We start from the raw sequence: 14,536 nt of genomic DNA on the forward strand, positions 1-14,536 counted from the left end.
TAATCTTTTATGCGGTTTATTTTTTTATCTGTGACTAATCTGTGACTAAATACTTGACAAGAAGCAACTTAAAGGAGGAAGGTTTCTTTTGGTTTGTACTTTGAGGGGACACAGTGCACCATGGTGAGGAAGGCATGATTGTCGAAGAAGGTGGCCAATGGTTACACTGCTAGTCAGAAGCTGGGTCTCAGATATAAAACCTCAAGATCTTGTCCACCAGGAACATTTTTCTTCAGAGAAACTACAGCTTCTAAAATATTCACAACTTTCAAACAGTGACATCAGTTGGGGACTACGTGCTCAAACATAATCAAGTCACATCATGCTCCACGTTCATACTTTCCTGCTCCTTGATTTTCACTGATGAGGACCTACTGCAAGCACTGCTTGGGAAGCAGAGCATTTAGCCACAGCTCCCATCAAACACCAGTGCTGGTGCCTCGACTCAGATGACCCAGGCTCTAAAGCGGTAGAAACGAAATGTCTGATCCTTATACACTAATGAAAAATAAGGTTGTAGTTGAGTCATTCTCACTATTCCTACATTTAGGAACATTGACAGCAAAATAATGAAATCAACATGGACTCTAAGGGGATCTAAAGGTATAAAAGCCATAAAACCGAAGCTTGACACTATTAATTACTTGCTGTGTAATCATGTGTATAAATTTTATTTTTTACATTATTTTCCCTCTTTATTAAATGCAAGAAATTCGTACTATAAACCATTTAAAAACATGACAAACATAGTGAATTATAACTGTCAATAATAAAGATTATTTTGGTAATAATCTCTAAAGCATTTTGCTTCTGTGTAACACACTGCAGCATCACCTTTTGTTAAACAGCAAAGATTGAAGGTGGCTAAACATTTAAAAAAAACCATAGGTAATCATTTTATGTTAAATTAAAATTATATATATGAATACACAGACACACAGACATACAGACACACACACAGACACACACACTGACACACACACAGACACACACACAGACACACACACACACACAGAATTTAAGTCATGCCACTTTGGAAGACTATGTTTCCTTCAAAAATTGACTAACAAAAATCCCAGTACCAGGCATAAGAAACATTTTAAAATGTAGGTGAGGCAAGTAACAGAAAGTCCTCAAAACAATACTGGGTATTCTTATTGTCACTGGTGCCTTCCAGAAATAGAAATAACGCCCTATTGCCAAACACCACACACTTAAGACACAGAACTTTGAGGAATTAAGCTGATCTGGAAGCCTCCTCCTAAAGACTGGTTCTCACAGAATAGAAGAGTCCTCCTAGTTGCCGTGGAAGAAAATCCAAATCAATGTTCCTGCCCACCTTAGGCACAACAATGACGACAATGGCAAGATTTGAAAGATATAATTCTGGAGCTAACCGAAAGCCACCTAACTACCTATCTAGACTAAGGTTTTCTCGATAGGAGCGAATTCAGACTTGGCACTATGAAAAAACAAACCAACCTAAAGGCGAACCTATTACTGCCACGTTTCTAAATCAATATAATCTCTTAAATTTTAATGCTGTTCTTACCCTTTGTCAAAGCAACTTATCACGGCATACAAAGATCATTACAGAAAGCCACAATTGATGTAAATGCAGAGGCCAACTGATTGTGGAGTGTCTACCTCCAATTAAAACATAACACAATGTCTACTTAAGGGTCAGGAAACAAGAAACAAACAAACAAAAAAAAAGAACAAAGATTTTAAGAGGCAGAAATTCAGAACATATACTGCAAATAGTCTTTCAAATCATAACAATAGGGTTGAGGATTTAGCTCAGTGGTAGAGCGCTTGCCTAGAGCACAAGGCCCTGGGTTCAGTCCCCAGCTCCGGATAAAAAGAAAAAAAAATCATAACAATAGAAAAGATACAAGCGGTGGCATGAAAAGGAGATGGATCTGGGAAGTGTTGGGAGGGAGAAGTGGGGATTGAATGTGATCAAGATACACTATGAAGTTTGCAAAAAAATAATCAAAATATTGTATTACTAAAAATACATAAACAAAAATATTTTATATAGCTGAATTACTTCAAATAAAGTCTGTGGCTTATAGTCATAAAATTATTCCTAGTATAAAGCTATGTTAAAATGAGTAATTATAAATAAGTAAAAAAAAAAATAAATTTGCTAACAATTGGAAAATTCCAAACTCAGAATTAGTGTAAGTACTCACTTAATAACCAGTTTCTTAGATCAATTCAAACTATAGTTTTACATTAGATCAAGATCTTTTATGAATATAAATGCAAAATTTTAAACATAATTTTAGCAAACCAAATCTAAGAGTACTATAGAAATTTAATAATTTTAAGACAAGGATTTAAAATAGAAATATTGTTGTTTAATGTTTGAAAACCTAGGTCACTTATCACATTAATATTTTTATATCCTTTCAATAAATATAAAAATGGCAAGAAAAAAGATCAACTAAAATATATGGAGTAAAAATGTCTTTATTTGCAAGTATAATTGTTAAAATCTAGTAGAACAAGTATGTAACTCTAATAAAGTGGCCATTCTCTATGACTATATTATAATAATGTGTATTCTGAATTATAGTAATAGATAATTAAAGTAAAAAATTAATAATAAAAAGCCCATATTATTTTTTAAAAAGGAAAATACAATAGTTAAAAGAACTTAGAAAAATTAAGGTGGGGTACAATGATTTATTACTCTAAGTCAGAGTAATTAAGAAAGTATGGTATTGGCATAACAATAAACAGATTAGTGAAAAACAGAGAGTGTAGAATTAATCACTAATAGATAAAGCCAGTGACAATCTGGGGAGAAAAGATCATCTGGGAAGGAGCCTCAAACCTCACCTCTACATAAACAAAGACTCACTCAAAATGTAAAGGTGCTATTCTCCACAACCAGATCTACTTCTCTAACCACTGCAGCTACATATGCAGCTGAATGAAAAAGCCAAATTCTACTCCTTATTATGCCTATACTAAATTTAGACGAGCTAAATGGATATGTAGGAAGAGAAAGTGGGGACACAACGAAGTTTTTAGAGTATTAAATACATTCATTACCTTTAATGACTATGAAAGTTTCTTAAGTGTATCTTTAAATCAAAACTAAACGTCATGCTGTGTTGTGTATATCTCAATAAGTCTATAATATCTTTGATAGTTTTATTAAGATATAAACATGCTATAAAGACTAAGCAAACTATGATGAAGCTTTTGATAAAATACTAAACAGCTGTATAAAGCAGCTCTATTACCAGGGATGCTGTTCCACTGCTCATGTCACAGGAGGGGTACTGATGATGAGAGTCCTAACACTGGCTATGTCTCTGCAAAGGTTTGTAATCTTTTAGCAATGATCTGGTTGAGTATTTCTCTTTCCATTTTTCTGAAACAGAGTTTCTTGTACCCAAGGCAGGCATGAAACTGACTGAGCAAAGAAGGATGACCCCTGCTGCCTTCACCCCTGGGGTGCTGGGACAACAAAGGTATGCCAGTACAGGTGTGTGTGTGGTGCTGGGATCAACTCCGGGCTCCCTCACCCAAGGCTGACATTCTAGCAACTGAGCTACATCCCCGCCCACTTCAAACACATGCATACGAAGAGCCTCTACCTTTTGTTTTAACTTCATACCTGCACTGGTGAGCGGATTGTTACCTTCTTACTTCCTTCAACTGTGTCAATTTGACAAATGATAGATCTTTCAACCCCAGATTCTCTGTGTCTTACAGTGTACAGACGGCGTCCCACTTTTGTTAATGGAATCTTGTCGGCAGCAGAGTGGTTAGCAGGTGCTAAATTAAATACAGATACTCCAGAGTTAATTAGAATTCGCTACATAATAATTTTAAATGTATTTTAAATACCAGATTATTTACTAAATGAAAAAGGTCTTTGAATATAATCAACATTAAGGGATTATTTTAAGAAGTCACCTAATTTGATAATATTCACCTTAATCCTTCAAAGCATTTTAGCAAAAACACAACTGAAAAAATTTCTCACTTAGGAATTTAACCTAAAACCATGACAATTAAGAAAGCAAACAGTAATGAACAGTTATACAATTCAACAATAATTATTGCGAGTTTTCTGTCATAATAACCACTGTCTCTATCTTCCTGAGACTGGACACAGCAGGATGAGGATAGTTTTCCCTTTTAATTTTTAACTCTGACACTTTCAAGATACAACTTAGATTTGATTAAAGAAAATTTCACATACACTTACCAAACTTATATATTATATTGGAAGTGAAATTACTTAACTTGTATAAATTTGACTCCTTACTCTTAAAACTAGTTCTCAGAGACAGGTAAAAGTAATAACACATCATAGACAATGTTCCAGTAGTGTTCTATCAGTTAAACACTACTTCCTGATGGGAATAACTATATTTTTGTAGCCTTCTATGTCTAGTTAGCTTTTCAGATGGCACCCATTCAAATACTGCCCTCAGTATCTTACTGAAATGCCAGAGAATCAGAGTAGATGGGTTTAAAAAAAAACAAAAAATAAAAAAACAAAAACCCCCACGATTTTACAGCAATTAAGGAAATTACATACTTTTTTTAACTTCCAATAAAAATAATTTGTGGAAAGCACAAATGACTTCCACATCAAAAGGCAAAATATTAAGATTTTAAAGTGGCTAGAGAGATGGTTCAGTAGTTACTAGTACTTGTTGTTCTCTCAGAAAACCTAGGTTCAATTACAAGCATCAAAATAGTAGCTTATAATCATCCATAACCCCAGTTTCCAGGAATGAAATAAGCATGTGGTGTACAATATACTCACAAAGGCAGACATTTGTACACATAAACTAAGTCTAAAAAAATTACACTATGAAAACCAAGAAAACATCTGTATTAATTCAAATATTTAAAAATCTGTTCACTTTTGTAAAATGCATATTTAGTCATAACGAACACAGTGAGAACATCTGACACTCACACCAATAAGGAAAAGCTAAGTGAGATCTCGCATTTATCATCCTTAGTCAATGTTCTAATAATACCATGCTCTGGACAAGCAAAGTTGGAAATTGAAATACCAAGATTAGAAAGGGTTTACAACACCATAGGAAAAAACAACAATATCAACCAACCAACCCCACCAGAGCTCAGAGTTGACTAAACCGCCAACTAATGAGTACACATGGAGGGATCCATGACTCCAGCCACATACGTAGCAGAGGGTGGCATTGTCTGGCATCAATAGGAGGAAAAGCCCTTGGTCCTGTGAAGGCTTGATGACTCAGTGTAGGGAAATGCCAGGGTGTTAAGGTGGGAGTGGATGGGAGGGAGTGGGAGCATCTTCATAGAAGCAGGGGGAGGGGAGAAGGGGTATTCAAGTGGGGAAAGCAGATAACATTTGAAATTTAAATACATAAAATATCCAAAAAATAAAATAAAATAAATAGATTTCTTAAAAAATAAAAGAAAAAAGAAAAGAAATACCAAGATTTAATGACCAAAGAAATCAACATACTGGAGAGGACAATAATGTCCCTTTGGTGGTTTGAATGAAATTGTTTTCTCATGGTTCTGGCATTTGAATAAATGGTTCCTACCAGGCAGTGCTGTTTAAGAAATACTAGGAGGTGTGGCCTTCTGGAGGAAGTGATCCACTGTCATTCTGTTCTTTGCAGTTCACCATGTGAATGCTCCCTTGTTATTGCAATCTCCATGTCTGCTGCCTCTACTCTGCCCTCAGAGACTCTCACATTCTGGAACCATAAGGTCAAACAGTCCTCCTGCTGTCACTTGCATCAGGCATACTGTTTTATCTCACTAACAGAAAGGTAATTAATATAGTTCCCAATGTATTAGAAAACATATTGTTATAAAAAAAAAACTACTAAGGTACTACAAATAAGTAAAATTGCTTGTGAAAATAACTTTACAAAGCCCCAAGAAGGAAAGATCTCACTTACTAAGGAGAATGAAGAAGAGCTTGCTGCTTAGGCTGGTCATTGCATTGAAATGATCATTGTCCTTAGTTCGGACATAATCCATACTTAAACTTTCTTCGTTTTTCAGTTCATATGATTTTGCCAAAGGAACATTAAGTACGTGAAAAGAATCACTTGGTGAAACAGAGACAGTAAGTCCAAGAGAATTTAAAATCATAAATGGTGCTAGATCTCTGAGGAAGACAGCTGAAGATCCAGTAGCAGCTTCAGTGAATGCCTAACAGGGAAATTGGGGAGTAAATGACACGGGAGACAAGTTCATGAGAATAGTAACTAGATAAATAACAACTTCAATCATTGTTTCAATACCTAAAGTTTCAAATACTTGTATTTTCTTACCTCAACTAAATTACTTAACATCACAAGGCCACATTTGGACAGTGTAATGTTTAATTGGTCTCTGGAAAAAAAACTTATGGCGGTCTTATATTCTGGTACTTTGTAGTTCTCTTCTTCACTATCAGACTCAACAATGGCCTCTTTTGCTTTCTTTTTCATCTAAAGGATAAAGTAAAATTAGAAATAAAAGAATTGTCTTTGGAGTATAACATAACTTATCTGTAAAATAACAACAAATATCATTAGAGAGAGAGAGTTATGGACCCATGGGTTACACTGCCTGATGAAATTTCTTGGACTTACCAAGTAGTGTCACAAAGCTGACAGGAGGAAATACTAAAGGAAAATAAATTCTATACAATAAATTTAATAATTTAGAAGAAAGAAAAACTTTGAAAGTAACTAAGAATATATGGAATCTTCAGGTAAATCAAGAGCATACACTTCATAACAGTCACGGAGACAGTTTAGGGTATTGGTAATGGAAACAGAACTAGGGACTGACACAGTCACACACAAGTAGCAAAGCAACGTGGTATTGGGGAATTTGTAAGATTATGAACTATCTACTTCTTCCAAAAAATGTGGCCCATATACAGTCTAATTTAAAAACTACCAATGAAATTAGTTTAACAAAATCTTTCATCTGACATAACCTAAAGAATTAAATGAAATCATTTAAATATGATATGGTAGGCATGCTAAGATATTCAGTTGTTATTATACTTTACTTTTTGTTTTCTCTTGGTTATTCAAGACAGAGCTTCTCTGTGTAGTCCTACCTATCCTAGAACTCGTCTGTAGACAATGCTGGCCTTGAGCTCAGGGATATTTTACATTACTTTAAGGCCCTAAAGATGTGTCTACAAGTAGAGTCCATCAATATGTAGGAAGCATTGTTATAATTAGATAATTTCTTGCTTTACAAGCACAACTTCACCTATTTAAAGGCACAGATTCTTAGGATTACATAAATTCACAATTTATTAAAACACATGACATACTATGTTCAATGGGGTATAGAGAGGAAGAAATAGTAGAGGGGAAGAAAATTAGGGAAAGGTAGGGATGAAGGAGGAAGGTATAAAGTAGGAAGGAAAGAAAAAAGGAGAGGGAAGAAAGGAGGTGAGAGGGAGGGAGGGAGGGAGGGCGGGAGGAGGAAGGAAGGAAGGAAGGAATGAATTAGTCCACTCACAGAACAAAGAAAATTTGGGATTGACCATAGCTATAGTGTAGGGCAATAGTCAACATTCTTTCACTTTAAGGAAACCTGTTTCATCTCTGGTCTTATATGGGGCTTAAGAGATGGCTCAGTGGTTAAATACTTGCTTTCTTGCAGAGGACCCAAGTGTGACTCACAGCTCACAATGGTCTGACTCCAGTTCCAGAGGTTCTGATCCCTTCTGGCCTTTGTGGACACTAGGAAGGCGTATGTTGTACAGACATATATTCATACGAATCAACCACTCACAAACAAATAACAAACGAATCAGTAAATAAGCAAATAAATAAACTGTGTAATGTAGTATGGATATCCTCAAAAGCTCTGGAAAGCTTTTCCTTTTAAGCTCTTCCTCAGACTTCAAATATAATTTGATTGAGCCTGTTAATAAGGCTAAATATATGAAGAGGATATATTCAGGAACTATACTTGACAATTCTGTAGTAAACCTGAAACTCCTTTAAGAAAATAACATACATATACATACCTTGATGCCAAGATTCCAAGGTCTAAAATCATCACTCTGATCAATTTCTAAGGGTTCCAGTAAAGGTTCCCAAACACCAAACATTTCATTAAAATAGTGAACCTAAAATGAGAATTTTTAGTTTTTGAAATAAAACATTCTATTATGTAAAATAATTTTAAAGTGCTATCTCTCGCCACCATGCCTTGTGACTGTGCTAGTTCTTCTGTACAAAACTCATCTACGTGTCAGTAGTTGTGTACACATACTCCTTCCATCCTTTCTTCATTTGGCTTACCTTTGGAGACCAAATTTCACCTTCACATTTAAGTACAACAGAACCTCCTTTTAACATTCATTTATTTACACATATGTACACATATTTCAGTCAGAAGAGAACTTATAGGAGTCAGTTCTTTCTTTTTGCACCACATGGGTCCTGGGAATTGAACCCTGGTTGCCAGAGTCTTTCTATAAACCCTATAACCCTTTCAAAAGCACACCTTTCATTGGTGCCTCTCCTGTACCAAGCAGCAAGTCCTGCATTCATCTATTACCTATTACTGACACCTTAAAACTTGCCAATCTACTACCAATGACTATGATTTAAGATGCAGTGTGTCTGTGGTACTGTAATGAACTTTCCTGCCCTCCGCTTGATTTCAGTGTTTGAGAGCCCTGAACCTCTTAGATAGCACAGATAAAGTCCTCTACAAAATGCCTATAATCCTAACCACAATTTAAAAACATGCAGTGTTGTCATAATCAGTTACGATTCTGTTAGGACATAATTCTATTTCATTTAAAAATAGAAGCTTTTAAATTTTCACCCTCACTTTTTTTTTTTTTTTTTTTTTTTGTTCTTTTTTTTTTCAGAGCTGGGGACCCAACCCAGGGCCTTGCGCTTCCCTAGGCAAGCGCTCACCACTGAGCTAAATCCCAACCCCTCACCCCTCACTTTTATAATATAGACTATTAGATTATTTTCTAATAAATATGAAGTGAAATAATTTTAATTAAGTATTACTGGAGATAACCATGTAATTTTTCTGTTTCTGCAGCACTGGTATTAAGATTAGTGCTACACATACATATATCCCATGACTGACCTGTATTTCCAGCCTCTTTCATAATTAATTTTATCTGAAATATCCATAAAAATAATTTTATAAATTCTAAGGTAAAAAATATTTACTGTGGTTCCTTTTTTCTCTTGAAAAAAATTTTTTGTGGGGTTTAGAATTAGAGTCCAAGGCCTCACATATGCTAAGCAACCACTGTATACCTCAAGAATATCCCTAGTAGTGACTCTTTAATAATTAAGAGAGATTACCAGGCATTCATACATTTAATCTACCTTTTCAAAGAAAAAATTCATTTTAGTTCTTAAAAATGAGAATTTTCAACTGTCTATTGGTATCTCACTAAAAGATGATTTTCATTTTATTTATATGTACATATGAGTGTTTGTGTCAATATAGCCTATGCCCAAAGAGGGCCAAAGCTGGTATCAGGTTTCCCCAGAGTGGCAGGGGCAGAGTTGCTGTAGGTGGTGAGCTGACAGATATGGGGGCTGGGAATCAGACTGTGATCTCTGGAAGAGCAAGTAGCTCCTCACTGCTGAGTTGTCACCCTCGTTCCCATTGTATTACCTCTGAAGGTTATAAAAACCAGCTGAAACATGTAGTATGGACACGTAAAAGCAATGTGTGTATGCGTGTGTGTGTAGAACATATATGTGGGATGATGTCACAGGTGAGGCAGGTAGAAGAGAGAATGAGGCCTGTCATTGGACGAGAAGGAAGGATGGGCGGGAGAAAAGTTTGAAGGAAGAGGAGGAGACTGAACGGAAGAGGAGGGGGAGAAAGTAGGCAGAAACAATATGGAGGCTGACGTTAACATTCCACGCTGTATGGTTTTATATCACAATTATTATTATTGTGGATCTCCTGAAACACTGTTTTGCCTAGTCCTTTAGGACTATTACTCTCTTATGTTTTAGTTGTTTAATCATCATATAGTTCATGTAGAAAAAAAAAAGATTCCACGCTTTACAGGTTGTTATAAATCTTCTTATGGTATGGATGTGTACAGGGCTTTGTATGTTTAGGTGGGCAATTATATCTTATCAACTGGATCAAAGGTTACTGTGCTGTGTGTTCTTTTATGTGACGATTTGAGTGTAGGAAAGTGTGGCAGCTGGTCTGGGCCACCACAGAATTGGAATGTGTGCTTCTAGCAAGATATCCAGCAGATATCTTAGGGCACTGTGGTGCCAGACCTAGTTGGGGTTAAAGACAGCTTTTATTTTTTATAATTTTATAGCAACACACACACACATATATATATATATATTCACACACACACACACACACACACACACACACACACACACACACACACACACACAACACAGAGTGACCGCTCCAGGGCATAAATTTGTAAACTTTTTTTCTAAAAGCGCTAAAGCAGTATGATTATTTATAATATAGTCAATTTAAACAGTGATATACAGATCCCAGAATATTCTATGTGAAGCATTATAAAACCTTATATACACACTTACTTCCAGTTCAAGCTGACAGTGAAGGTTTATTAATGTCCTCCAGTTTTTGCTTTCCCCCAAAAAGCTTGACTTTGCCAATAGCATTGGAACTGTTCTATGACCAATTCCAGCCTCAAGAACAATAAAAATAGAATCAATATTTAAGTTCAGTGTCTCTCCTCCTGGCATCACTTCATCCTTGGGAACTACTTTTTCAGTTTCATTTGATTCTTCAAGAAACCACATTTTTAGATTCTTTGTATCCTTCTTGTCCCATAAATGTGCTACATTAGAAGTGCTTTCTTTGGGGACAGTCTCCTTAGTTGTATACAGTGCTGAAGTAACAGTTATTATGGTATTTATGATAACTGGTGAAACCTAAATGAAAAAAAAATTTAAAAATGGATCCCATATATTTGCTGAATGAACATGAAAAATTAAATTAAGTGTGAACTAGAAATGTACTATAGATAATAAATGTAATTTTCTACTACAAAAATTTTTAGATAAGTTTGTTAAAATATTTGTAAATATTTGTTATTATTAAACCAATTAAATATGACAATTGTATGTATACTAGATATCAACTATGAAACAGTCCTTAGTCAATAAAATATAGCAAACATCATGAAATTTCCATTAATATTTTATAAATGTTAAAATATATACTTCAAAACTATTCATTTTGTGAGCCAGGGGTACAACCTGGGCCCAGTGAATGCTACAAGTGCTTTACCAATAACTTCAGTCCCATTTCTGGTGGTAGTAGTAGTGGTTAGACAGGGTCTCACTAAAGTGCCCAGATTGGCTTAGAGCTCTGTACTTCAGACAGAGCCCAAGCACTCATAACTCTTAGACTTCAGCTTCTTGAGTAGCTGAGACAGACCTATCACTAAATCAACGTAAAATGTTTGCTTTAACTTACCTTTAGTGTAAGAGATTTTACTGATATGTCAATCGTTTGTGGATCTGTACCGAACTGAGTAGCCTGATAAAACAAGTCACAAGGCTGCAAAACCTACAAAATAAAAATCATTAAACTCATATTTAAGTTTTAAAATATTTCTGCTTAAACTCTTTTCTAATAATAATTATGTTTTAAAAGTAAATAATATAACTAAAAAGCGAATTGACACACTATTATTTTTTATTAAAATAAAATATAAACAAATATATTAGCAATAATATAAATATGACAATGCACAAAGAAGCATTTATCTTCTACACCCCAATTCTGACATTTATTTAAAGAAGTCTAAGAACCTCAGAGCGAATGCTGAGATCTGCAAGAACGGTAACAAAAGTATTTCTGATGTTGGGTATGAGCACGTAAGCTAGTCACACACAGATCAACTGATCTGCAGCAGTTTTACCTCAAACACTACTGGCACACACTAATGACAGGGAGGTTTTGCCATATACAATGGTAACCTATCAGATAGTTCCCAGTGATTGGACAATTACATCAATGCTGCTAGTACTTCAGTTCTCGAAGTTATTGTAGTCCCCAGCATTGATAAGAGCATTCTTTTGGTCATTTACTCTGGCCTAGAAGAAACGATGATAATAAAAGCAGGTCTAGGAAGAACCTGATGTGATAATGGGAGTCTTCTACAAAAGCGAAGAAAATGAGTTCTGAGGGAGATCTTCAGAAGACTAGCACCCTGGGTGATAGCTTTACTGTAATTGCAGGAGAGCTACGAAGCTTGGACTATATAGCTTGCAAATGCTCAGGTCATGACCTTAGGATGCTTCAAGTTGTATCCCCTAAGTAAAATGTAGAATTATTTTCCTGTACTTATTTTCCGAGGATTCAGTCCCACCAGCTAAATAGCACAGCAACTTCATTTTATTTCACTTGTCCTGCTGGTAAGAAGATATACCACTTAATTTACTTCTGAAAGTTCACTAGGTAATCTGAGGGGCTTATCTGACATGCACCAAGTTTAATCAAGCATAGCAGACACTGACTTACCAGACTATTAAAGAATATGCTTAAATATCTGAAAAACGCATGAAGCTCTGGCTGCTATGCCATTATTTCACTATACTGAAGTCTGCGATACTATGTGTTCCACAGTAAAATCGATATAAAAAGGCCAACCTTACAGAAAAGTTAAAGTTGCAGATCACTAAGAAAAACTGTAAGTACAGTAACCTCACTAATTCTGGATAACTACTGAATTAACTTCTTCCTAATTATGGCAAGCAGAATTATAACCTCTAGGCTCTTGATAGTCGCTTCTCTCCCAAGTAATATCTCACCGTCTCCAAAGTTTCCTGAGAGTCTCATTAGAGAAAGACTGCACCGTCGGTCACACAGTCATATTCTACCATACTCCTTTACACGCGTTGGGCATCCATTTATGGTTTTCAGACTTTGCTTTCCCTTCATTTGGAAAGTCTGAGAATTATTGAAAGCATTAAGTCCTGCTTCTTTGTTTAAATTTTCTCTTTTCCTCCTAGAATTTTGCTATGCACAGCAAGAAACCAGGAAACTTGTTATTTTCCCTAACTATATATACAAGAATTTTGTCACAAGTTCCACTTTCTAAGTAACAAAAAGAAAAACATAAATTGCAAGTTTTCTGTCACTGAGCCTACCCTCCCTCAATGTTCCTATACCATGTTCTTTATGTGCTTTTGCGGGGAGGAGGGAGAGGCACTGTTCTTGGTGATATTTCTACCAAGAGTGTTCTTGGTAGCTTTAGCAGTAACCATCATCATGTTTCTAGAAAGAGAAGTGTATCGCTACTATGCTCTAAAACTGTACAAGGGCAGGTAGACTACTTTGTATCCTAATTTTTAAAACATAAGATCAATACTTCTGTAAGCCAGAATGTATCTGTGATTTACTTATTGGCTGGATGAGCAAGGAGTAAGAATGTAAAGTACAATACACACGCACTCTGGATCACAGTACCGCCTGCTGCACTTTCCCATTCACAGATTCTGAACTGGTCCACAGCTGTTGTAAACATGTACTGATCTGCTCTTGAGCTCCTTGGATCACGTTAAAAATCTGGCCTATGGTTTAGGCTGCCAGGTCAGGAGCATGAGGATTGTCCAGTCATGGCCTCTCCTTCCTATAAGGGCGTCTAACAGAGCTTTTCAAGGTTATATAGCTATACCCAAGCCAAAAGGGCATGGTGAACAGAACAACTATAATCCCAAAACAGCCGAGTCATAGATTCCACTTTCTATTTCCCTGTTTTTCTTAATCATGAGCCAGCTAGCACTCAGAACTATAGCAAGTCAATTTTAACAAGACTGAAAAGAAAGACAGTAATCCTTTTCTGAAGAGGTTACAGTAATGTGCAAAAGAAATGGCAACTGAGAAGATTATTAGATCCTGCACTCACAGTGGTGACTCTGCCCTTTCTCTTGACCGGAAGAAATGGGCATGCTCTGACTTGGAAATCCTTAATGGCAGCAGTCACCGTATTGCTTTCAGGTTCTCCTTTGCAGCAAATTTCACACTGTGTCGTAATGACTAAGGCAGGAGCATCATTTCTTGTCATGTCAGCCACAAACACAATTTCTGGGTTTTTAATAAGAATATTCATTTCCCACTTCCTTAATTCCTGTACAGGTGCTAAAATAAAAGTAAACACATACATTTTGATTACAAATATTACTTATGAAGAGTTTAAGAGGAATAGGTATACTTCATTCAATATGAAAAATTAAAAAAACCATCATCTGAAAGGCATTTATTGTGTATTTCTTTTTGAGACAGGACTTATCCTCCCCACGACCCTCTTCATAGGAATGTAAGCTGAAGTAGCTCTGCAAATGCTATGAACACACTCCTCCAGCAAGCCTCCATTTACTTAGATATGAATCAGAGTATGGGGAAAGTCTCCACTGTTTAATGGTACGAATGGATCTAAGTCAAATTTGCAACCTCAATACTCTTCCAACTATATCATCATGAATATATAAAATATATAACAGAAAAACTATATAATAAAAGCTAAAAGTGA

At 35.7% G+C, this 14,536-nt stretch overlaps 1 protein-coding gene across 1 annotated transcript in view; it reads right to left on the reverse strand.

The window, feature by feature from the left end:
* Window positions 1-14,536, reverse strand: part of Vps13a (vacuolar protein sorting 13 homolog A) — a 210,438-nt gene that overhangs the window by 68,848 nt on the left and 127,054 nt on the right. The window contains exons 39-45 of the mRNA XM_032891688.1: window positions 13,913-14,145; window positions 11,476-11,568; window positions 10,572-10,928; window positions 8,027-8,128; window positions 6,318-6,476; window positions 5,940-6,195; window positions 3,638-3,798 (exon numbers count right to left, since the gene is read on the reverse strand). Of these exons, the coding sequence (XP_032747579.1) occupies window positions 3,638-3,798; window positions 5,940-6,195; window positions 6,318-6,476; window positions 8,027-8,128; window positions 10,572-10,928; window positions 11,476-11,568; window positions 13,913-14,145 (1,361 nt within the window). The remainder of the gene's footprint in view (window positions 1-3,637; window positions 3,799-5,939; window positions 6,196-6,317; window positions 6,477-8,026; window positions 8,129-10,571; window positions 10,929-11,475; window positions 11,569-13,912; window positions 14,146-14,536) is intronic.

Source organism: Rattus rattus, chromosome 2 (assembly GCF_011064425.1).
Source record: "Rattus rattus isolate New Zealand chromosome 2, Rrattus_CSIRO_v1, whole genome shotgun sequence".
NCBI classification, from domain to species: domain Eukaryota; kingdom Metazoa; phylum Chordata; class Mammalia; order Rodentia; family Muridae; genus Rattus; species Rattus rattus.